This window comes from Sander vitreus, chromosome 20, assembly GCF_031162955.1.
Source record: "Sander vitreus isolate 19-12246 chromosome 20, sanVit1, whole genome shotgun sequence".
Lineage (NCBI taxonomy): Eukaryota > Metazoa > Chordata > Actinopteri > Perciformes > Percidae > Sander > Sander vitreus.
This window is the reverse complement of record NC_135874.1, coordinates 11,520,903-11,546,864: the sequence shown is the minus strand read 5'-3', so window position 1 is coordinate 11,546,864 and position 25,962 is coordinate 11,520,903. Positions and strand designations below refer to the sequence as shown.

Genomic DNA, 25,962 nt, shown 5'->3' with positions numbered 1-25,962 from the left:
CAAGATTCTCTCTCTCTCTCTCTCTCTGATATTTTTGGTAGATGGCAATCATAAGTGATAGGATCCCTTCCTCCTGCTCTCTTTGAGCGATGGGGTTAAAAATAGCCATAAAGAGGTGACCTTGGCGCTGACATTGTGGAATTTCAGCCAAGCATTGACCTGATGAAAATGGAAGGCCAGCCTGCTAATAAATCAGGATGCTTTTAAAATGAGTTTACCCTAATGCTCATTCATCACAGGCTGTAATGCCATTTGTGGGCCCACGATTCGCTGCTGTGCACAAACACAGCAGTAAATAACAACAGGGCCCTTGCATCCCTCGCATCGTTGCAGCCTCCAACATCAGCATACATTTATTAAAGACGCCCCCGCCTTGCACGGAAACACTCCTCTATGACACCCTGAGCTCCTCTCTGCCACATACACACACACACACGCCATGCTCTTTAAATACACACACACTCAAGGCACACACAGACGCACACATAAAACATGTGCAGGAAAATAAAAAGCATAATCTGAAGAACACCAGACACAGAGAACAAAGCCCTGCAGCACGACTTTGCACCTTGTAAACATTCAACAAATTTACTGTAATTGTACCATGTTGGTATAAATTCTGACTAAGGCACGGTATCACACCGTCAACATCTGAACAGAAAAGAAAAGAGAAGAGGAGAATAATAGATGTGAATCGCTACACCTCCATTGGGATTTGCTAAAGAAAACAACCAGCGTAAACAAATCACAAGCCTGTTTTCATATGCAACTCCAAAACAAGATCAACTATATAAAGCAAGCTAACAGCATCATAACCTTGGGTTGATTTCGTATTGCATACTTTTGTCATTTGTAACTACTCATCCTTTCTCCAAGAGGGTGAAAAAGTCGTTATCTCAAACACAAGAAAATGTTGAGAAACCTCATTAGATAGCAACATTTGTTGAGGGAGGACCGTAATAAACAATAACGGATGACGAATGTTATTGCCCCTGACACTGATGAGCTCCTCTGCAAGTTTGTTTATTAATTAAAAATCCACTTTTTTTTTTCCACGGATGGGGGGGGGCGCTTATCCATTTCCTCTATACCCCCCCCCCCCACCCCACACACACACACACACACACACACACACACACACACACACACACACACACACTCCCCATGCAGAAGCCATTGAGCTGTGGAGGGGCACTCGTTCATCAAACTTCATGGAGCAAGGGAGAGACAGGTCCTGATAATGTGCGCCGCTAAAGCTGATTTTCCATGATGAATCTCGGAGCATATAAATTGGCTAATATCTGAAAACATTTACAGATACTAGAGGAATTGACTACTTGTGGGACATGATGGATGAGGCTCTGCAACACTGGCCGACAGCTCTGCAAATCTCTGCGGCTGCCTAAAGCCCTCATTTGATTTTCCAATTTACTCCTTTTAAATTTATCCTCCTGTATTGAAAAAAAAAACAGAAGATGGGAAGGAGAGAGAAAGTGGGAGATGAGAAGAAGGGAGAAAAAAATGTGTGTGTTTTTTTTTTTTTTTAAAGTATCTGTGGTGGTGTGTAGGTGCTAGTTGATGATATGAGGTGGTATCTCCTGTGCAGGAGGATCCCAGTCCCTGAAGAGGTTACTGGGGCAGAACTGATCTGCTTCCACCTGATTCTCCCTGATAGCGGTGAGATGAGACTCTACATTTCGGTGTGTGTGTGCGTGTGCGTGTGCGTGTGTGTGTGTGTGTGTGTGTGGCAGTAGTAATGGTAGATCTGGGGAGGCTCTGCTATGGAGAGAGGCTTCGTAGGTCAGGCCATTAGACTGTGGCAGAGGCTGACTGGAGCTTCTCTGCTGAAAAGGAGTAATTAGTATACTTGTCAAGTGAAGTGCCACGCTGCTGCTTACCTCTCTTGCACCCACCCCTTACATGCATACACACAAATGCACAGAAACACTCATCCTGCCTTTGCCTCCTTACTCTCTCCCTTCCTGCTAATGAAGTGCCCTTGCTCTCATTATTTGAAAAAAAAAAAAAAAAAGGCTACATATACACACCAGCTCCACCACAGTGGAGAGGTGAGAGAGAGAGAGAGAGAGAGAGAGAGAGAGAGAGAGAGAGAGAGAGAGAGAGAGAGAGAGAAAAGAGGAGCACTTGAAGACAAGAGAGGAGGAAGCATACGAATCTTAGTGGATACCAAAGTTGAGATTTTACTGGATAGAACAGAATATTCAGTTATCAACATGCCTGATCTGCAAAACACAGAAGCTATTATGAGTTCTGTCAAAGAACCAAAGGATCATAGTAGACGCTAATATTCTCACAGTGTTAACATCAAACACAGGGCATTTATAACCTTGCGTACAAGAATTCTGTAAAGGAATGTGACAATAAATCTTGAAGGCGGTCGAATCACATAGTTACAAAACATGGAGCAGCAATCTAATCTGGAGCTGGGCCTTGGGAAAATGGAAAAGGTCAAATAGCTAGCAAAATTGCCTCCTCAAAAAAAGTATGTCTAAATCTAGAGCTGCTGTCAAAGGAGGAATAGAGGGAAAGATGAAGAGATAGCAGGAGATGGAAAAGAAAGAGCAGGAGCTCCCCCAATGTCAGGCAATACGAGGTAGTATCTACCGACATAGAGTTGGAATGACAATACGGCAGTTTACAATATAATTGTCTCATTTACAGAACCTATCAGTGGGCTGAGACACATTCTGTGCACACATGATGTAGGTTGAATCCAGTTCATGATATCTTTCCATGCTAACCACTGTTTTAAAATATTATTCTTGTTGCAGTACAGTTAGTGCATCAGTTACGTACGTAATTATTTAGATTATGGTGTTCATTGCATTTTTAGTTTAGTTTTCAAGTAATCAATTTCAGGTAATTTCAGCAAACAGCTTGTTTCAGCCTTTCAAATTTGAAGTTTTTTACTACTTTTTTTTCCATCTCATGATTTTAAAGCAGAGATGGGGACTCGAGTCTGAGTCTCGGACTCGAGTCGCACAAACAGCTGACTTCAGACTTGACTTGCGACTTGACCCAAAAGACTTCAGACTTGACTTGGACTCGAGCTTCGAGACTCGTCAACAACCTGTTTACATGTAATTATTGCTTTTTAAATCTAAATTTATTCATGTGTTTCTATTTTCTTTTAATGGCGCATATACGTCATTGGGCGCATGGGGAAAAGTATGAAGAGGAACATGTCCCCTGCCCTTTGCCATAATGTGCAACATAACACATGCATTATGCCTATGTGTGCACACTCACATTTAAAAAAATGCATTGACAATGGCAATACCAAGTCCTCCCGGAGTTGTGCCTTTTGTCATTAGTTTTGCTTTCAATAACTTGGTAAACAGTGGCAGTAAGCCAACAGCTACATGCAAGGCACCAAGATAAATGATGGTGGATCAACAACGTCAGACGTCATCAGGCATCTCAAAATGCACCCAGATAGGTCAGTCACTTGCTAATGTGAAAGAGACGTTACATTTAGCATATATCTTCACAGGTAACAAGCTAACCATTGCAAAGTGTTGTGCTAATGCTGGGAACAGGCAAATTGTATCTTTATAGTTAGTAGTTGCTGAGGCTCAGACATCCATGGCACACAGGAGGCGGGACGCACAGATCCATCTCCCCAGGAACAAACGCTGTGTCGGGTGGGCAAACTCATGTGATGCGTAAATGATCCCGTGGATGATTTGTGGGGTATTAAGTGAACAAGGTGTAGCCGGTCCACCAAACACTGGGCCGTCTTGACTGTCTTAATTCTGCACATAATTCTGTTGCTGTAGTCCTATTTACTATTTCATTATTTCATCCATGCGTGGCACAGCGGATCCGTGCACACTGTCACCTGCCGTGGAGACGCTGGCCTCACTAACCTCTCCTCCTCTGAGTCGGGTCTCCCTCGCGCTGGACTCAGTTTCACTGAGCGTACTAACACTTAGAAAATAAATGGCATTACATCAGTGAGTTCAAACTGCTTATTGTGCGTAATTTGGACTGACACTGAGATGCATGTTGTTCTGTAACTGTATTCTCTTGATTTTCACTTCGACATTAGACATTCTTTTGAGTGAAAGAGACGTTACATTTAGCATATATCATCACAGGTAACAAGCTAACCATCGCAAAGTGTTAATGTGCTAATGCTGGGAACATCTTTATAGTTGTATCCATATGATGTGACAGACTTAGGTTAATATTTCACCAGGTCCGAGGGCTAGAGGGATGTGTTAAGTAGACCCCATAAAGTTATCCTACAACTGATTTTGATACTGTACTGTATGGATGGTAGCTATAGGACATGCTTTGAATTCATAAGATTTAAAGGTCTCATGGCATGAAAATGTCACTCTATGAGGTTTTTTAACATTAATGCGTTCCCCCAGCCTGCCTATGGTCCCCAGTGGCTAGAAATGGCGATAGGTGTAAACCGAGCCCTGGGTATCCTGCTCTGCCTTTGAGAAAATGAAAGCTCAGATGGACCGATCTGGAATCTCCTCCTTATGACGTCACAAGGAGCAAGGTTACCTCCCCTTTCTCTGCTTTGCCCGCCCCGGGGAGAATTTGGCCCGCCCATGAGAGAGAGACATCATGGCTTTCAAACGAGCAAAGTGGCAGTTGGTCAAGGCCACACCCCCACCCTCCCTCTTGCCCCCCTCCCTCTTGCCCCCCTCTTGCCCCCCCCCCCTCTCCTCCTCAATAGCTACAGACACAGAAATGGCACATACTAAGGAAAGCTCATTGTGCGACTGGCTCTAGTGGCTGTAATTCTGCACCAAGGCTGAATTTCGGGAAAGAGACTTCAGATACAGTATTAGGGGACCACTAAGGTATATATAAAAGAGACTTCAGATACAGTATTAGGGGACCACTAAGGGCTATATAAAAGAGACTTCAGATACAGTATTAGGGGACCACTAAGGTATATATAAAAGAGACTTCAGATACAGTATTAGTGGACCACTAAGGTATATATAAAAGAGACTTCAGATACAGTATTAGGGGACCACTAAGGTATATATAAAAGAGACTTCAGATACAGTATTAGGGGACCACTAAGGGCTATATAAAAGAGACTTCAGATACAGTATTAGGGGACCACTAAGGTCTATATAAAAGAGACTTCAGATACAGTATTAGGGGACCACTAAGTTATATATAAAAGATACTTCAGATACAGTATTAGGGGACCACTAAGGTATATATTTAAGAGACTTCAGATACAGTATTAGGGGACCACTAAGGTATATATAAAAGAGACTTCAGATACAGTATTAGGGGACCACTAAGGTATATATAAAAGAGACTTCAGATACAGTATTAGGGGACCACTAAGGTATATATAAAAGAGACTACAGATACAGTATTAGGGGACCACTAAGGTATATATAAAAGAGACTTCAGATACAGTATTAGGGGACCACTTGACTTGGACTCGTGGCAAAAGATTTGAGACTTGACTTGAACTTGCCCCTCAAAGACTTGAGACTCGACTTGGACTTCCAAAAAATGACTTGTGAACATCTCTGTTTTAAAGCGAATCACTTTTAGTTGAGTTTGGTCGAGTTCAGTTCAATTCAATTCAATTCAATTTAACTTTATTGGCATAATATAATCTAATATAATGAGTCGTAGTCCTGTCATTCCAGTATGAAAATTAAAAAAAGAAGACAGAGGCAATAAAACATCAAATTAAAATGTATAATATCATTTTTTGATAACCAATTTGAATACATGAAAAATAAGCAATTCAATATCACAATGATGCAATCATATGCAATAAAATATATGTTTTGCTGCCTTAGTTGTGTTTCTATTTTATCGTTTTCAATTTTTATCGTCATATTTTCATATAGTGCCTTACATGTGCCTTATAAACTTAATTATCACATTCATGTCCCCTATTTGGGCCATTAGTCCACAATAACCCTGAGAGGAATTCTGGCATATACGTTGACGCTGTCTCAACTGGTTCAGAACGCTGTAATTCTTCCTAAAAAAAATAAAACAGTACAGCTTTGGGTGACTTAAAATAGTGGATATAAACAGTGTAAAAGTGCCCATGACCTTTCCTCCCCAACTGCCTAGTCTGTTTTCATGAGACAAGGAGCATTATGGATGTTGATATCATATTCAATACGTGATAAAACTGCTTTGAATGTATTGATTTATTTACAAGCGCCACCAGATAGTCTTTCATTCGACTGATGCTCTCTCCAATACTTCTGCTGCAAAGAGAGGAGAGGGGGCAGCTTGTTGGTGGTGTCGTCATGTTGAGGTGTTGTGGTGGTGTGTGCAGCTAGTGAGAAGGGAGAGGAGGGATGGTGCTGGGGGGGCAACAACAAGCGAGCAAAACAAAACAAGGAAGGGACAGAAAACAATTTAAAACTCTGTATTGATCCAGTACTAGTGATTGTACATATATTCCACAGTCCCAAAGGCCCCATTTCTGTGTCTCTTAAATGCAAAGGGACAGAGAAGGGGAATAAAAAAAACCGATGGTGCTAGGCAAAGGCAAGCCACTCACCCAGTTGGGGGTAATGTCCCTTATATAGAAGTCTATTGATCTTTGCAATGTGCCTGCCCGCCCTCCCTCTGGAGTCCGACAAAAACACACAAATACACACACACACATGCACACTGGAGCGCACTCTGGGGCTGGAGGGGGGGCATGACGGATATACCTGACAATAGCACTGAACCAACCTGTTAGCTAATTGCCAGCAAAGACAATTATCCTTGCGTTGTTTAATAATGGAAACACATTACTGGAGTCTAATATACACACAGGGAGATTGGACGATTTGACCGCGCAGCCCATGCGGACAGCAATTCATTTGCAAAGGCCGAGCAGGTCATGAGGAGATTGCAGAAGAGCTATGTCAAAACAGAAGTCACCCTCAAAGCAACTTCATAGCTGGCTACAGTAGAAAGGTACAGTATAATGACATCATCATTTGGGAATATATATATTATAGCAGGGAGCCGTCAAACTCTTTTACCATATAAAACATTAGATATTAATCTGATCTAAATCATAGTGTCACAGCGTGTAGGCTTAGTTTGGCTGATTGGGATCTATGATTATCCTGTAAAAGCCATCTAGCTCCTGTGAAATCACTTTCTCAAAGAAGGAGAACTACGACCATGACATCAGCACGGTTACAACACTGTTTTGAAATTAAACAACGATCATCCATAAAGTTTCATCTGCTACAAATCTATTCTGAGCAATAATAAAGCATGTTTTCACTGTATGGAGATGGAGGGATGCAGTGTGCTATTATCTGAGACAGAGTGCTTCTCCTGGATGAATGCCCTGTTCTACAAGCTGCTCAGACTAGTATTTTGACAGGCAGTGGATAACGGTGGGTCCAAAGCAATCACATGTTTGACTTTGACAAATGGCTGTGCTGTGGCAAAGTTGAAAATAACACACATCCACTTTAATCTCTTTCTTGATTAAATTGGAATCAAGTCTTTTTGACATCACACGATTCACTCTCGAAGAACTGACTACTGCGCACGGACACACACACACACACACACACACACACACACACACACACACACACACACACACACACACACACACACACAATTCTAAGGATAGGATGTGATATTGGGAGATCCTGAGAAAAGCTGTTTGCATGAATTAACAAATGTCACATGTAAAAACTGCAAAAAGTACGGCAGTATTTGTACAAAACATAATATGATAGATGACGTAAGAAAGTTCTATAGAGGAAGAAAAAAAAAGACACTAACCAGTGTACATGGTAATTATTCACACAATTTCTGGACAATCTCTTTGACATGTTCAACAAAAACATTTGCATCTGGAATTTTGTCCACAGCGTGTCCATCAGCGCTACCTACGAATGGTTTGCTTTCTCTGCCACACTTTTCCTCAACTCAATTTCCTCAGAGGAGCCCAGTAGGGACGGAGAAAGAGAAGGGGATGAGGGAAGAGGAGAAGGTAGGGGGTAGATGGATGCATTGGGGGATGAAGGAGGGCGAGGAAAGAAATCAGGGGTGTTATAAATAACACTGATGAGGTGAGCTAGAATTGATCCACACTGCGGTTGAGAGGTGGGTGGTCCACCCAGTGCTTAATTGCTAGTCATGTGCCTTGGGATGCAGCTAGTACTAAATGTGGTCTGTCTCTCATTAAGCTTGGACAGGCTGAAAATACAGCAGCAGGAACTGGAATTGGGACTCAAAGAGAAAGGGATTCAAAAGACAAAGTGCTACAAATAAGACTGATGGGGGGGAATGATAGAAAGGACAGAGTGGAAAATGGAAAAGTGTTACTCACGCATTCCACCCTCCAGGCCCTGAAGGAACCTGTCCAGGATGATACGAGCCATCAGTGCAGGAGACAGATCCACCTTTAAATAGATTGGAAAAAAAAGAGAATTTGCCTTAAAAAAAAACAGGCTATGGCGTCAATGGGGAGTTAATGCTACTTTAAAGCATAGGTATAGTGGAAATGTTATTCCTCTCTGGAGAATCACTCCATTTACAAACCTTCAGACTAAATCCCACATATCCAGTTGGAAGTGCAAAAATATTTCAAAGAGCTTAAGAATTACGGCGCTGAAATTAAACAGGCAGTTTACCTTCGGCTGATGTCACATAGATAATAATGATTGCAATGGCTCTAAATGATATTATTGCGTTTCCAAACCTTGACCTAACTTTTCGACAATCCCTGTGCAAATTGGTCTTTGAAAGCGTTACTCTGCAATAACCTTTCCCACAGGAACAAGAGTTGGCCAATTACACAGCCAAGCTACACAGCTGAATTGCATTCACCTCTGTCAAACGGACAAGCGTAGTCTCTCATCTCGTATGAAAAAGCAGCACACACTATGCCCCAGCAAGACACAATGGGGAGCTTTAATCATAGGATGATCACCAAGGCAAAACTTGCAGAACCAACAGGACACACCGGAGGGACTGTGGGAATGCACTCCTTAATTGGAAGGATAGAACCTATGGCTGCAAAACTCTTTGAACAGAAAGACACCTTGAGAGGTGTGCAATGTTTTTAGTTTGAGTGCAGGGAGATGCCCTGCCAGGTAAGGGAGCACTAATGATACAGAAGGTGTCTATCTGACCCCATAAACACAATGCCTTCCCACACATTTCTAAGTGACATTACCATGAAAGTGTTAGTATGGTATGTAATGAAAAACCAACAGCAATCATTTGTTTTATTATTAAGTTCAATTAACAGGCAGCATCCATAAAAAGGTCCCAAATGTTCAGACGCATGTATAAGCTTTAAAAGGTTAACTAAGTGTATGGAGCTAATTTATCTTTAAAAAACATTGCATTTTGACAGCAAATAATAAGACACATTAAGTCATTCACTGCCAAATCTTGCAGCCACTTCAGTATGGAGGGTATTAAAAACATTGCTTGAAGATTAGCCATTCCTAGCACGCTCGTTATGAAACACAATGTTCTTGCAGCATCATTTTTTCTCTTGTTAGCATAATTGGGGACCAAAAGTGAATTTGCCCTCAGCCTGTACTGAGAATGGTCTGTTTCATCTTTTCTCTGATGCTTCCTGGTATCACTGGGAGCAGAGAGGCTTCTGTCTAAACAATGTCTTTTTACCCACAGTAGTATTTGTTAACATCTCCATAATATTGCACTAAGAAGGCAGCTTGCAAAAAAGCCAAACATGTCTATAATAATTAAGGGGAGAGCACAGAGTTTATATCTTCATTAAGACCTCTGATAGCATTTTAAACTTTGCATTTGTAGCTTGCAGCTACTGTAGCTCCCTTTCCTCTCCCCAGCCCTTCTCATTTTCTCTCCCTTTCTTCTCTTTCTCTAAATCCTATCCTCTTTGTGCACATTAGCCTGCTCTCCATTCACACCTTTGGATAACGAGAGAGCATCAGATTCCTGGTAACCTGCATCAGGGCTGACACATGAAAAATGGCAACATTACCAACGCTGGCCCAGCCTGAATAAGGACCACCTGATTAGTTCAGGTACTTGCATCTCCCTAATTTTCATATTAATCATGAGTCCATCTACATTCTCAAGTCAGACTGCGGCACTTCATGAGTTTAACATGTGACTAAGAATCACAGAACCTTGCAGAAACAAATTATTGTTCAGTAAAACTCCGGTTTTATTAGCCCACAAAGCTAATGGGTGTCACATACAATACAGCATAACTGCACCTGTTCTAAACCCTGTATGTTTAAGTAACCTTTACATAAAGCACCATATAAAGCATGCAAAAAAACAGCAAATGTCGAGTTTAGGACCCTCATTCATGGGAGACTTCTGGGGACAGAAAAAAAAAGAAAGAAATCCATGAACAGTTTTCATCATTGTTAATCATTTCCCTCTGTTAGAGATATATTGTCTCATAAAGGGATGAAACTACATCAATTAGCGGTCTGGGAGACCATGAGTGCTTGGTTTAAATGTTAAGTAGCATATTAAAATGACAGTTAAATGGTTCATAGACAGTTATCTCTGAGCTGAATTTAATCCTTTGGAGAAAAAAAAAAAATCACGTGTCAATTAAATGGAGAATGAATAATGGCGGTTAGCTTTGAGGTGCCACTGATGCATATGAACTACTCTGATTTTAGATTAAGAAACCCTCAAATCTCGTTGCCTGGTGTAAGCACCAATAAAAATTGAAATGCGCATTTAAATGTTTTAAAAGGTTACACAGCCTATTCTAACAATCAAAATAGGAGGAAACTGCAAGACTAACAATGTGATCAAATGACAAACAAAATAAAATAAATAAGTGTAAAAACAATGCAGTATCTGGCGCTAAAATAATAGCCTAATAATCTAAAAACGTCAATTTCTAAATTATTCAGCCACATTAGCTGCACTTTGTTTACAGAGTAGGAACTGTTGGTTGATTTTTTGGTACTACCCTAACGGAAAGGCTGATGTACTGAATAGGTACAAAATGTAAGAAACATTAGAGGCCACGGAGCAAATTCATTTTAATAATGTGAAATGCAGAAACTTGGTCATGTGAATAATTTAAGTGCTGAAGCATTGTGCTATTTTATAACAAGCACACAAACACCCACTACAGTCTATTTTAGTTATGTACCAAGTTCACATATAATACATTGTATGACTACCATTTGCTCAACCAGAGTCCAACTCCTACACTGACCTAAAGTAAACAAATGATGAAGAGAAGCATTAACCAATGACCCAGCCCTCACCTGTCCGCAGTTTGCGGCAACTTTGCCTGAAGTGCAATTTGGTAAATTACATAATAAAACACAAAAAGTATTTTCACATCTGCTTAATGGAGGTGAGAGCTAATTACATTAAATAATTGATAATGGAGCGGACCAATTTACCAATTTTGATAATGACTAACAGACGAGAGAAAATCTAAAAACTGCAACCACTTTCTATCTATCCATTTATAAAAAAAAGCAGGCATTTTTAGAGCATTTTAGGGCATTTTTTTCCCAAGATAAGAAAAGAGAGCGAGAGAGAGAGAGAGAGAGAGAGAGAGAGAAAACTAAAGGTTATGTTATTACCTCATTGGCCAACTCTAGAAGGACAGGAGCAGTGGGATGTGCCTTTGCTTCACTCAGATACCTTCATTATAACAAAGAACAACAGCAGTGAAAAAAAACATGGATCACAAAGGCAGACAGAAGGGTAGAGGGGACGAGACCAGGCTAGCCAAGACATGCTAATGTCCCTGATGACTTTGCCCTAGGTGGCATATGGCAGGCTCGGTGCGGTTAAACCAGCACTGCTTGAAGGGCTTCAAATTTCCTTGAAGCCAGATGATGGTGATAGTTAGTTAGTTAACCCCTGCCACCCAAAAAGCCTTTTTTCCCTCGTCAGCTAAAACTGCAGCTCCCCTCTGAGCTTACCCAGATCATCTCTGAGGTTTGTTGTTGTAAGTGGATTAGAAATGCATTATCCAGCCTTGTTTTCCCCAGAACAATGGCCTAATATGCTAGATAAAGGCTAATTGCAATATGCAAAGAGGGTTTCCCCCTGCAGCCTGTTTTTCTTTTTTATTTATTTATCTGTCTTCATTGAATTAAAGATAATCATCCCATCATAAGCCTGTGTAAGGCAAATGTCCAATGGCTGGTTATTTATTTATTTTTCTGCTTTCAATTTGACATGGAGAACAGAGCTTTAGCTTAGCAGGTGCAAGTGGAGGTCTGGAATGAATCCTGAGGGTGGTGATTTGTTTGGGGGAGATTATATCTGTCATGGTGGCCCACCTACTCTCTGACTTTGGCAAGTCCCTTCCTCAGACACAGACCGGGGAAGACAAAGAGAGCACACAAGAGTGGGAGACGGATAAAAAAAAAAGCAAAAAAAGAAAGAGGAAGAAAGAGAGAAACGACAGAGATGAGAGGAAGAGAAAAACAGAGAACAAGACAGAAGTAATAAGAGCAATAAAATAATACAGTACCTTTGGTAGTGGCTTTCGATAACATCTGGTGCATTGTGTCTTGAGAATGTTCTTTTGGTTCGTTTCTGTCACAAAGAGAACACTGATGTAATAATAATCTAATAATAATAATAATAATAATAATAATAATAATAAAGGTAGTTTATTTCCATACATTTCCATTATTACCATTGTTAGGAGGCAAAAGCTTTACATTTTTTTCAGTCCATCTGAATAAAATACACTTGTTCAGCCTTGGCTCCTCATTCATGCTCCATTGTATATGAACAAGCGCAATATATCTTGGGTCACAGTAATTTAATTTCAATAAGTTTGCTGGAGGTCAAAGTGTGCCAAGGCAACCTTGTTCAAACCCCCATCGCCCTCTACCCCCCTCACTCAAACCTTGTATTAATTTCCCCTTTTTCGATCAAACAATGACCCTATTCCACGTTGCACACCCTGACATTTCCATGCAATACAATTGCCATCTTCGGCGAGAAGGTGGAGGACAGGGGATAAAAGAGGAAGAGCATTGGTTAAAAAACAACTTATTTAAAAACTACTACACACAGAAAATTTTATTCCACAGAGACAGGCAGTGTGACTGACACCTGTCAGGGGGATGATAAATGACTCCATTTTCTGCCTGTGCTGCCTTCTGCCACTGGCGGCAGCGGCCATTTATCATCATCCGCTGTCAGCCGTGGAAAGCAGCAGTGACAGTGCGAGTCAGCAAACATTTAGCACACGCAGCCGCACTACACGGGGAAATTATTATTGTCAGAATAATAATGGTTTAGCATAATTTATTACAGGTCCACCAAATAAGCAGGGGCTAGATGTTATTAGACAGATGGATGGGAAGGCTTGGCAGACATCCACTGAGGCTCAGGCAGGCAAGGGTCCTCAACGTGAACGTGAGGAAGAGGAGGGGCTGGTGAAATACACGGGGGTATGGTGGGGGGGGGGGGGCATTCTCCAAACCAATCAGAGAGCTGGCAGTTCAATTACAAAGAAATAAAGGGACATTCATCATTCAATTAGGCACCTGTCAGGGCTCACAAAGGAAGAAAACTTCTAACCTGGTACTCCAGGGAAAAGATGCTCAGAAGAGTGGACTGCGAGTGACTGGAACAAATAAAAGAAGGACAAAGTTAATTACCAGAGTGCATTGCACAGAGACAAAGGAAGAGGGGGAGCTTCAAAGCTGGGGCCAGCTGCCCTGTAATCTAAAAGAACATGAAAACAAGTGTGGCAAAGTTGTTCCAGATGAACACCTCTGACAAAGGATTCCTGCCACGATGGCATGGGGGTGTGAGAAAAGGGGGAGGTTGTGTGGTATGAGAGATGAGAAAAATATACAGTTGTTTCTCATTCATACATACCATCTTCCTCCATCCCCTCACTCTCCTGTAAGAGTCTTGAAAGCTAAATTGTTCAGTGCACTTTCTGCTGTTGTAAAGAACGCTCACTCAGAACCAAACATGACAACATTATAGAGACATTAATGACATTCATGCAAATAATTGATAAGGTTTAAGACTGATCACCGAGAGAAACACAGCATTCACTGGCAATTACGCTCCCTGGATTGGTAGATGTCTCTTTGCAAAGGGGGTTGACCACTGTGAGTGTGTGTATTTGTTTGTGTGTGTGGTGTAGCAATAGACAGATAGGAGAAAGTTTTCCTGCTTCACAGTCAGAGCTGCCATATGGGCCGTTCTGGAGCCCTCCCACTGCAACTGATGGGCTTTGAAAATGGAAACTTTCACTGCAGGAAGCTTGGACTCCCAGGAGTCGGTCAACTCCATAGGTTGCCATAAGTTACATTCATCTCCAGCTCTAGTCAATGTCAAACACCTGGCAGAGAGGAAAACAGGCAGCTCCAACATGGACTCACAGCCCCTTCGATACTCCTCCCCAACCCCCACAGCATCCTTTGGGAAGATTTAAATATTTAAAGCGGTGACAGATATTATTCTAATTGGATGATACATTCCTCCACCCTGCATATCAATGAAAAAACACACCAGGCAATAGAAGCATGCACACACGGACATACACAAACTGCTCTGGGATGGTCTCCAGTGGTTTTGTGTCTCCATATACTGCTCTCAGTAGCCAACACTTGATTGTTAAATTTAATGGACTTTTGGTTACAAGTCACCTGAGAATGGCACGTAAATACTGACAAGAAGTTTTCAATCTGCATTGAAATATTGAGTCCACATAGGCCTTCAACATCAATCACTATAAACCATGAAATAACCATGTGGCATGTAAACAAAGCCAAAGGAATCTCAAACATGGATTTCTGCCTGGAGTCTCAGTCTGTGACCATATCTTAATAAAAGCATTTCAACCACTGGAATTGTTTAGCAATTTATAATTACTTACCCCAACAAAAGACGTCATATTGGGTCATATTGTGTTTTACTGCTCTGGCTGGAGAACAGCTAATTCTCAACCATTCAAACTCTCTGGGGCTCGACCCATCACACAGATGAGATTCATCGACCACAAAGTTACATATACAAAAGTGAATGAACAAATGTTTGAAGTAAAAGAGAAGATGGGGAAACTGAGAAAACACTGCCAACTCAGCATTAATTTACAATGATGCTTGGGGACGAAGGGGCCACTGCAATTAAGTGGGCCATTAAATGGTCAACTGTCAACATGTGGACACTTAAGGGAAGAAAAGAAAATTCTTCCACACTTCAACCTTGCACCTGAGCATTTCAACAACATTACAGCCTTATTGTTGGCATGGGACCATCACGATCCCCCTGTTGGAACAGACATCTGTTAGGTTTTAAATGGATTACTCTCTATAATGAGCATGATTACTGCCTAATTGCTAAATCTATACCCTGTTAACTTTAAAGGGACATAAACTGCTCTAAATATCTGGGAAAACATATCTGTTTCAAAAACATTGGTGACTTTTGTTTTTTCTTTCCTACCTCAAATCAGGTTTTGCCGACATCAAAACTGGAAGCATTGCAAACGCTGAAAATAACTGAAGTAGAGACATTTAAAAAAAGATCAAAAATAATGGGAGCAATGTAAAGAGATAAGGACAGATTCCTGGATCCAAACCAAGAGTTGTCTGCGTTATAGAGCCTGTCAACTTTTACACTGCACTCATATTGTATAATGCCCTTTTTTCCATTTAACAGACATTAATAGTAAATTATTGTGGGCTTTACAATAATGTATATTCAATCTGTGTTCTCCTGGGCACAGTATGTTCACTTCATGCAAAAATACACAACCTTTACTCATGATACCAGCACTGTTCTATCTAAGTGGTTATACAAATAAATGAACTAATTTTAATAAATTACATTATGAACGGTTATTTTACAACTATTCCAAAACCAGATTTATTTCACTCTGCATTTTTGGTTTTAAACAAAGCTAATGAGCAGCATTGTATAATGCTATGATATGAAATAGATAAAATAGAAAAAAGTAAAAAAATAAATAAAAAAAAGGTAACAAGATTTGTATATGAATCTCATTTATCTAAAATAATTGTTAGATTTGAACATGTTCTTCTCAAAATTAAACCTAAAACAACATCCTGGACAGACAAATCTTAATTTGTTTTAATGAATCTCTAATGTATGTCTATGTAAACAACTGAGCTCATCAATCTCTGTCCTACGGTACTTAATTAGTTTACTTGATTGTATATTAGGAATTAGAGAGATATTTGACAGTTTGGTTTCAAACCAGGGTTACATTATTAAAATGTATTAAAGCAAACAAAGAACATGTCTGAACACATATCTGTGACACTGCAGCGCCTCTTTACATTGACCTTTATGAGGAGAAAAAAAAAACCTAACTAAAAATCCCTCCCTCTTGGATATAATTTAGAACATGGGGAAACAGAAGGTTGGGAGACAGAAGAGTGGTTAGGGAATCATTCACTCTCAACCTAATTACCCTTCTTTACAACATAAGACAGAGCATTAATATGCACTGGCACCCAAAATAGTAAAGCAGCAGATTAAATTAAAAACAATTAGGGACTTTCACTTTGTCACGGAGCTGGTATGCCTGTCTGGTCAGTGCTTTAGGCCCTATTAAGTTAGGCTATCCACTGGTTATGAATCTGACAAATCCGTGTTTGAGTGTTGAATTGCCTTATCTCCTCGTGCATTCAGAGTGTATCAGTGTCTTAAGCATGCAGGGAAAAGCAGTAGTGAAAATCCTAGAAATTCCCATCAACCTAATTAATAGGAGTTTGGGGAAATTCAAGCTATCAATTATATTCAGATTCTTCCTATTTACAAATAATTAATTATAAACAATAGCTGTAATTTAGGTAATGAAAGCCACCTGGCTAATGGCATTAGTATCATATGCTGCGACAGTACTTAGCATTTGGTGGATCTGCATGCAGAGAGTGTTGCATGGTGCGACTCTTCAGGGCATGGAACTGGCTAATTAAGGCACAGCACATATTTTTACAAATGGCGATGAAGCTATTTAAAAAAAAAAAAAAGAAGAAAAAAAAAGGGAATGGCATGGATGAAATGATTCATTCTTACAAAGTGTATGGAGATATTGCTTAGTTTTAATACCTTATTCTATTGTTATCCACACCTTTTATCACTTGAATCATTACCTAATGCTTCCCTAGCATACTTAGGGTTAACATCTCATCTATGTCTCATTTCATTCAAGCAAGATTGCTGACAATAATATATTGCGCATTTACTTTCCTACAGATCAATATTTTAGAAAGTAAAAAACAGCTGAATGTGGGTTAAACACTCTGGATATGCAAATGCTGCTAATTACACATGCTGATAGGCAAAATGCTAACATCTGTTTCTCAGCTAAGCCTACCGTCATCAGCAGCAAAACAAATGTGTACCAAAAACAATCTTTACGCGTTAATGTATAAATGTGATATATTTTGACAAGAGATAGAAACAAACACAAATCTCAGTGTGTCACGCAGCTTCAAACAAATACTTGCACAATGAGCACACGTGTTTACAGTTCAAATTAGTTTTACTTTTTCCCCTGCTGCAAAACAACTGTAAATCCTTCACAGTCAATGAAACAAAAGTATTGTATGACATTTACTGTAGTCATAGAAATGCATTATTATTTTCATTTTTATTATTTGTTAGTTAGCATATAAAGTAGGAGAAAATCAACAGTTTCACTATATTTTCAAGCTTTTTTCCATAACTGAAGAAAGATTTAGAAAAAGCCTGACTGAAAGTACACATTCCACTACTCATAGTAGCCCCCCTCCATACTCTCTCTCTGCAGAAGGCCATACAGACCTACAAGCCTGCGGGGGACTGTGGACAAAAATGGCTTTAGCAGAAGCACAACAGGGCATCTCACTGCCTACAATTGTCCTAATAGACGAAAAATATGATTCCACACAGCCCTCTTCACTTTATTACAATCTTTAAATTTTCTGTCTGCTGAGATGCCCTGAGATGTCAGAACTATTATATAATGGTGGTAAAAAAGTGCGGGAAAGATCCCATGATCACCACCCTAATTGTGATTCCTCCTGAAAGCTAGGCATCTTCATGACTCTGTGTGTGACAAAACATGTTATAACTATTACGGTGCGTTGCCATTGTTATAGTGTAATTATTATCATCGCCGCTTCTGCAAATTCTTGTGGAAATTGAAAATGAGGTCCATGTTGTCTGTCAAGTGGCGAGCGTCCACTGGTCTGGCAAAGAAACACATTATACTGACCAATTGCCTACTTCCCCCCCCCCCAAGCGTGGCTAAGGAACTTGTACCATTCTGGGCAATTTGTTTCATTCTTCTTTTGCAATTGATCCCAGTATGCAAAGAGAACCTGGGGCAAGAGACTCTACCATAGCTGCCCGGCTGAACCGTGGTGCTCTATGCTTTAGGTATCCCTCTGTGTGTTTAGCTTTGGGGGTTGGGGGACGACACTGATGCTACCACCAAATACAGCACACAATATGTTGGTATTACTCACAATTGCTCGTATTCCTGTGTCAATAATTTGCCTCTACTAATATTAACATCTTATTTTGTCTCGAAATCCAATAACACAAGATAGTGTCCCTTATAATCGCTTACTTAAACAACAGGCTGCTAACCTCAGTGTTTTTAGCCCAATGAGCCAAAAAGGATTTTACAATCTATAGTTGGCTTAGACATAATCAGGTAATTGATTGCATCTTATTCATTAACTTCTTAGCCTGACATGAAGTTGTAAACTCAGCACAGCTTCTCTTCTTTCTACATCTCTCCTCTCTGCTAACACTTCATCCATCCCTTCACCCTTCCAATGCTCATCTAACCACATAAAGCTGTGGAATTAGTTTGCCAGCCTCTCAGCCTTCAAGGGTTGTACCCCTAAGCCCCAACTGCCAGTTTGTGTTTTGTTCAATATGGGCGACCAGAAGTGTGAGGCCGTGCACCGGAGGCCGTCGTGGCTGCCCCCACAGGCTCTGCACTAGATCAGTCTCTGGGTAATGTGATTGCCACTTCTAGGCTACAAAAAAAAGCTGTAGAACTCTACCTTCACAAGAGCTACAACAGAGCAACTCAGTTGATTCCACAGAGACAATAGTGGAGATCACAGTTAAATGTAGAAACACTTCAACTGGGACATTAAGCACCAGCACTGTTAAAACACACACACACACATATATATATATATATATATAGAGATGTGTGTGTGTGTGTGTGTGTGTGTGTGTGTGTGTGTGTGTTTGTATATATGTCTTTAGATCCCCTCTCACGTTGTAAAAAGGCATGTGTTTAAAACCTTTAAAAACCTTGATCTAAGCGAAAGGTTTTGGAACTTGAAATATATATTTTTAGGATATTAAGTGGGCCAATTTAACAACAAAGATGGTTACAGAAGATAATTTAGCTGTTTGATGTAGGCTATTGCATTTTTTGATTTGCACATTTTTTAGTTGACTTTCTAATTAAGTTATATAACAAGATTCCTAACCTTCTGATACTGACTGACAAAGTGATTGGGGCACCTTGGTCATACACAACTGAAATAGTGCGAGTCTGAAAAAGATAAACATTTAACAAAAAAAAATACTGTAATTGGAATCCCAAATCTCTGCCCCACACTGTTAAATATAGGCTGGTAGAAATGAATACTACAAAGGGATTTTTTTTTTTAAATACATGGATTTTGCTGATGAATAAAAAAAAATGTATAAAAAAAAAATCCTAATCTGTCAGGTCTTTGTTGAGTTCTCGAGCTATGAAGTTAAACTAAATGTATCTAGAGCTTGTCAGTTTAATGCATCGTGCCTGTTACCAAATCCTTCGCTTTAACTGGAATGTAAAAAAAACAGATAAACACTACAGCCACAATAAATAATCAATGAGCTAGTCCCTAAGCTTCGTCCTGAGCCGAGATATTACCATCAAAAACAAAGTGTCTGTAGCCAAGAAATCACCATATCAATGGCACATGCCACAACAACCCTGTCCCAAGATCATGCCAGATAAACCCCAAATAACAGAGAAATTAACAAATGCTTGACATTTGCTCAACATCCATTATTCTGACACTTCTTCAGAATTTCAAAAGGCTGAACGCATGCTTAATCAACATTCATATTCCCAGAGCGAGCCCCAGCACCATATTGCAGCCCGCCTCAGTGCTGATGAAAACGGCACATTAGGGCCCGATTCGAAAAACGTTCAGGGACTCCTCACTGGGGAGCTGTGTGTGTGTGTGTGTGTGTGTGTGTGTGTGTGTGTGTGTGTGTGTGTGTGTGTGTGTGTGTTTGTGTGAGTAAAAGAGAGAGAGATGCAGTGGCTGTGTTAAGAGGGGAGGGAGCTTCACACTTTACTTTTTAAGCATTTTCCAAAAGAGAGGCATCTGCCCCTTTTTGTACACCCTCCTACTTTCATGACTGTGAACGCCATATGAGGAGTGAGCTGAATGGCATTTTAAAGAGGGGGGTAATCATTACATCCAAATTCATTCATAATACAGCACAGAAGGACACAGAGGACTCTCACATTCCCTCCCTCTTTTTCTTGCCCTTCTTACACAGACTCTCTCTGGGGACAGAGGGTGGAAAGACTGGGGTCCCCTCTAGACCCAAGGGAAGCCAGGCAAGGCCTCAGAGAGCAGCCCATCATTTCCAATTCTAATACGTGGCAAGAGAAGGACCTGATGGGACTGATGTCACATTTTTCCCCGCACCGACCTGCGATGAGCCCTCCCACCCCCCTCGCTGCCTAGCCGCGGTCCAGATACTAGGCAGGACACCACGGCTGGCTAAGAGAAGGGCAAGGAAGAGAGGGCAAGAATGGGGGTTGATATTTGCATGTCCCTCCATTGTGAGTGGGGGTAAAAAGTGACAGCACCGTGTCCAATTCTTTTCCCCCCAGAGCAGCTCGGGCCCGGCAAGAGAGGCCAGGCTGACAGATGACTCCCAACATCTGTGTTATGCAGCCGTTACAGATGAGGGACTCCACATCGCAATCTCTCTCTTTCTGTCTGTGTATGGGACACTCCCTCTCCCCTCCCACTGCCCATACTCATAGTACAACAGAAAGACTGACAGACTTCCCGTGGAAATTACCTTGAAATGGCCAATAACAATCCTTTTGTTCAAAGTTTAAATTTTCCTCCCTTTAAGTCCCCAATCAAAAGCAATGATTATGAAATGGTCTTGAACTCAATACAGCATTCAGAGATTTACAATAATGGCTATTCATATTGATCTAGTTCATAAGAACTCAAAACTAATGTTCTAATAAAGAAAACTAGGCAATATAGTTTAAATCAATATCAGGATACCAAAATATTTTTTCTGATATCAAAATATATCATACGAAAAATTGCATGTAATAAATATTATGTTCTACACAGTGATGCAATGCATAAATATGTTCCACTGTTCTGCAATACACACAAGTCTTTAATAATTCCTTTCAGTATTATGTTTTAATCACAACTTGCTAAAAAAACAATAATATAGTCAGCGAAATGTGAAAAAAAATGATCACAATATGATTACACTTTAAGTCAATAACAGATAATAACGAACTATAGTCCACCTCTAATTGCAACTAAATACTATCAGCGTGCATTTCCTGCCTGACCTTAAAAAAAATTTGATAGAATAGCTGAAGACAGGAAAGAGGGGGACGACATCCAGCAAAGGGCCGCAGGTGGGACTCCAACCCAGGCCACTGCTGTAAGGACCAAGCCTTATGGGCACATGCTGAAACAGGTGAGCTACCAGGGCACCCCAAACTTTCCATATATTGATTGGACATATTTATATAAAAAAATAAAATAAAAAAAAACTAGCTTGAAAATATAAGAAATAATACTTTATTATAAAGTTAGCACTTAAATGAATAATAGGTCATCTGCAACAAAAATATGGCACATGCCCCTTAAAAAAAAACGACCACAGCCTCCCCCATGACGCTGATAGACAACACATGAATCTATAGTTCACATAACATTGCTTGCATCATTTGGAAATTGACCCAGTGCGATGTGAAATGATTTGATATCCAGATACCTGTCTTTTCTATCTCTCTGAGTATTATAGTCAGTGAGATAGAGTGCAGGCTTGTCCACAACAAACCCCTAACCCCCCCTCCACCACCCCCACCCTCCCTCCTGCCAGCCCCAGCCTGGCCAATATTTACGCAGTGGCAGGGCTCCCACACAGTCCGAGGGGACAGGAGGGGTGTGGGGCGGGGGTGGCTGACTGCCGTGCCTGAGCGCATGCTAAGAGATGATGGATGGCCTAGTCGATATGTTATGTCTTAAGAGCCTGATTTCCTGCCAGTCCAATCACTAACCCTCCAGAGCCCAGCTCAGCTGATTGGACAACCAGAATAATTTTGCAGGCTGTGAAAACACTGCTGCCGTGCCTGTCTGTCAGGCCCAGTGACGAGACTCAGGGACTTTAAAGAGCAAGGGCCTCCCCAAGATTGGTTATGGTGAACGAAATAATAACAATAACCAGCAAGACTAAACAAAAGAGCCAGCACCTCTAGGAGAGAGAGATCGTGCAGAATTATTGGAATGAAAACGGCCCAATGTTTTCCTTTAATTATTACACCCAGCAGTACAACTTTTTGAAAAACTGGCATTTGGATTGTTTGTTAAAGACAGTTTGGATTAGGAAACCAAAAGGAGAAAGGGCACTCAAAATAAACATGAGAAGGACCTCCTAGTGTTGGTGCCTAAACATACAGGATATTGGACAAACTTTATACGCATGACATATTCTGTAAAATGCTGACGGTGAGAACAAAGACAAGCTCAAGCTCTGCTGTGTCCCCTTTGGGGACCTGATACCTTCTTCTAGATTGGTGATTAGGGCACAATGGAAGTAGGAAGCTCCAAATGCATACGACTTTGTAAGTGACCTCGGCGGGATCAGCCATGGTGTCCTGGTGGCCTTGGGGGATTACACGTGTTACGTTCAATAAAGTGAGGGCCTTCAGTGTCAAGGAGAAAGGTAAACACAACCATTAACCTCTCTCTTCGATTTCTGGATGTGCAAGCGCTGCATGGCAAAACACTGGCTAATGCTGTGGTGGAAGCCTATGCAGAAACCTGTGTGGAATTAATTAGTGATCATAAGTAATGAATTAAATGGGGTTATAAATATCTAATAATAGGAGATTTCTAGAAACTGCTGTTAGAGTTGATAGATAGACAGATGGTAAACTCATCAATGAATTGTGGTCTTATGTATTTAAATTATTATCTAAACACATATTTTGTGCATTTTGGCCATTGATTATTTATTCACAATGCACAAAGTATTGTAAAAGATGCTTATGGACAGCAGTTTAGCGTTTTCACACTGCCATACATAAACACACACCTACTGTACAGTAGCTACACACAATACATTCGCACATGTAAGGAAGCTCACAAAATAAAGTCCAGTGTGTAATAGCTTACTTTGGAAATCTTTCCTTCAGCATCTTCATGCATTGGCGGGTGGGTCTCAGTTGATCAGTCCATCTCACAATCTCTTTATATTCAGCTCGGGATAGCCTCATCTTCATTTGATTAGTATGACTGTATGCCTTTGACGGTATCTATCTGTGAGAACACAGAGGGAGAGTTGGATTAACGGATGCTCATGACGCTATCTGAACAACTAGAGGCAACTGACAGCTGTCAATAACAGCTGCAGCTACCTGCACTGCTGCACTTAGCTTTATGTTATGTTATCGCGACACACCAAACGCAAATCATAACATAAAAAACCCATTGCGTCTCATATTCGAAAGAGATTACTGAATGGCTATGTATGCAACACATTGTCAGATATGACTCTAGAGGAATATGTAACATGTAAAGGGGTTGTTTACCATTGATTCCTGCTGTCTGTGGACACTTCCCGATTGGCAGCTTCCCGCTAGGAAGTTGAAGAGGTGACTTTTGTGTGAGCAGCGAGTTGATTGGTCGATTCAGCCGAGGAGTTGAGCAAAACTGCAGGTGATTGGTTACTTGGCAGCAAGAAGGCGGCGTCTAGCTAATACATGCTGCAGTGCTTATTCACTGCATCACCGAAGCATCATTGGATTCTCGTCAAATGCAAGCGATACAAAGGCAGGAGGTACTTAAAATGAGTAGACATACCTGAAATGCTCGTTGACTGCTCTCAAGTCCGACACAACAAAGAAAAAAATGAAAATGACGAAACTGTACGGACGGAGGAAATTGTATTTTAGAGAAGGGAGGGAGAGTGACTGAGAAATAGAGGCACAGAGAAGGAGAGAGAATGGAGAGCCTGGATGTGTATGTAAAGTAGGCCTACCTATAAATTCAGCTACTCCCTACAATTTCTGTCAATAATTCCATAGTTTTAACGACAGTATTAGTTTTGTGCTTGCATAGATTTTGCAATCACTTATGACAAAATAGCATGCCGACAGCATGCTTTGAAAGATTAATTGGGTGCCACCCAAAAAAGACATGCTCTTTTGCTTTGATCATGGTCATATTTGTATGCAGATAGCCTACAGTCTAATGCAACTTCAAACATATGGTTAAGACATACAGTAGGCCTACATACATTTAAATTAAGTTATATTTAATGGGTAACAAAGTTTGATATATGTGGTAACTTCAGTGGCCTAGGCTCTTCTGCCTTCAATTCTGCCTCTTTCTTAAAATTGAAATTGAAACAAAAAAAGGCCCTGTGAAAACAAAGTGTCTCCATCATTCACTTTATTTTATTATATTAAACCTCAAAATGCAACCTCTTAAACTGCTGTTACACTGATTACTTTCCATGTAAGTGCAGTGATTGTGTTTTCTTTAAAGGAGACATAAAGTGTACCAAATTCCACTGCAGTGACACAGCAGTAATTTGTATTTGTATTATTTTACTTTTACAGGAATTCTGCCCTCCTGAGAGAATATTGGTCTGGGCGTTCCTTAATTATTTCCTACATCCTGCAGGAATTTCTGTGGGCTAAATCAAGCCGTGGGTCCCCAGAATCATCAACACTGTTCACCTCACCAGTGAAGGTAGAGCTTTAAATGCCCCCGGCAGAAATATGTAAATTAGGCCAAGGATGATGATGTACTGTAGAGTACTGTAGTAGAAAGAAATGTGTAAAACATACAAGAATAACGTTGAATTTAAAGGACAAATGCATGTTCAGCCTACATGTGTAACTCCAAACTGCTTGCATTTCAATAGAAATAGCTATCTAATAGTCACAAATGCAAACAGATTTTGAAGGAAAATAGTCAATAGTTAATTAATGATTAATGTTGTTTCTTTATTTCCCTCTGAACCATATGGTTGCTTCTGTCTGGGGTGTTGATTTTAGACAACACTTAGATAGGACTAAAATCTTTAAGACCTAATTTGTCAAATACATCCCTTGAGATCAATATCATTTTACAATGGCATTGTTGTGTAATTAGTCTCTGAACAGTGCTAAACCTCAGTCTTCCCTAATAGATTTTCTCTTTAACCTCCTCTTTACATACAGATGCAGGGAAGTCCCAGAGTCATTTTATGGTGAGTTTCCCATTTCTCAATAAAAAAAAAAACAACTTATTTTGCAAAAATAAAACAACAAAATCATCTTCGCAAATAATTAGCCTTAAAATCCCAACTCAAATTGGCATCATTGTGTGCAAGCCTATGACGACATCAAACCTTTCTGTGGTAGAGTCAAACATTCTTTTGACAACAACATTGCTGGTTTCCTCCATTGTGGGTGAACAATGCATCGGTGAGCAGAAAGGCTCTATCTGACCTGTGGTGCATCAGAAAATAGAGCTCATTGTTGTTGGGCAGTGTAGTATGATGTCTGAGATGAGCTGAGGTCTCGGGCTGTGTGTTCACCGGCACAGTCCCTGGACCTGAAAGGGCTCAGTGCTCTGTGGTGGCTACAAAAGGGAGCTGTGTAGTGGGATTGGTATGGCCAGATAAGATCAGGGCCTCTGAGGAAGTCTGGTCTGATTGCTACAAAGGGCTGAGGTCAGG

At 40.6% G+C, this 25,962-nt stretch overlaps 1 protein-coding gene across 3 annotated transcripts in view; it reads right to left on the bottom strand.

The window, feature by feature from the left end:
* Positions 1 to 23,892, bottom strand: part of cdin1 (CDAN1 interacting nuclease 1) — a 56,265-nt gene extending 32,373 nt beyond the window's left edge. Inside the window, exons 1-6 of one of the 3 annotated variants that reach the window (XM_078278006.1) lie at positions 23,825 to 23,892; positions 23,409 to 23,552; positions 13,537 to 13,582; positions 12,473 to 12,537; positions 11,571 to 11,631; positions 8,333 to 8,405 (exon numbers count right to left, since the gene is read on the bottom strand). In XM_078278006.1, the coding sequence (XP_078134132.1) occupies positions 8,333 to 8,405; positions 11,571 to 11,631; positions 12,473 to 12,537; positions 13,537 to 13,582; positions 23,409 to 23,515 (352 nt within the window). In that variant the 5' untranslated portion in view covers positions 23,516 to 23,552; positions 23,825 to 23,892. Of the gene's footprint in view, positions 1 to 8,332; positions 8,406 to 11,570; positions 11,632 to 12,472; positions 12,538 to 13,536; positions 13,583 to 23,408; positions 23,553 to 23,824 lie in introns of those variants that run through there. The other 2 variants (XM_078278008.1, XM_078278007.1) reach the window with 2 other exon arrangements.
* Between the last annotated feature and the right edge of the window lie 2,070 nt (positions 23,893 to 25,962).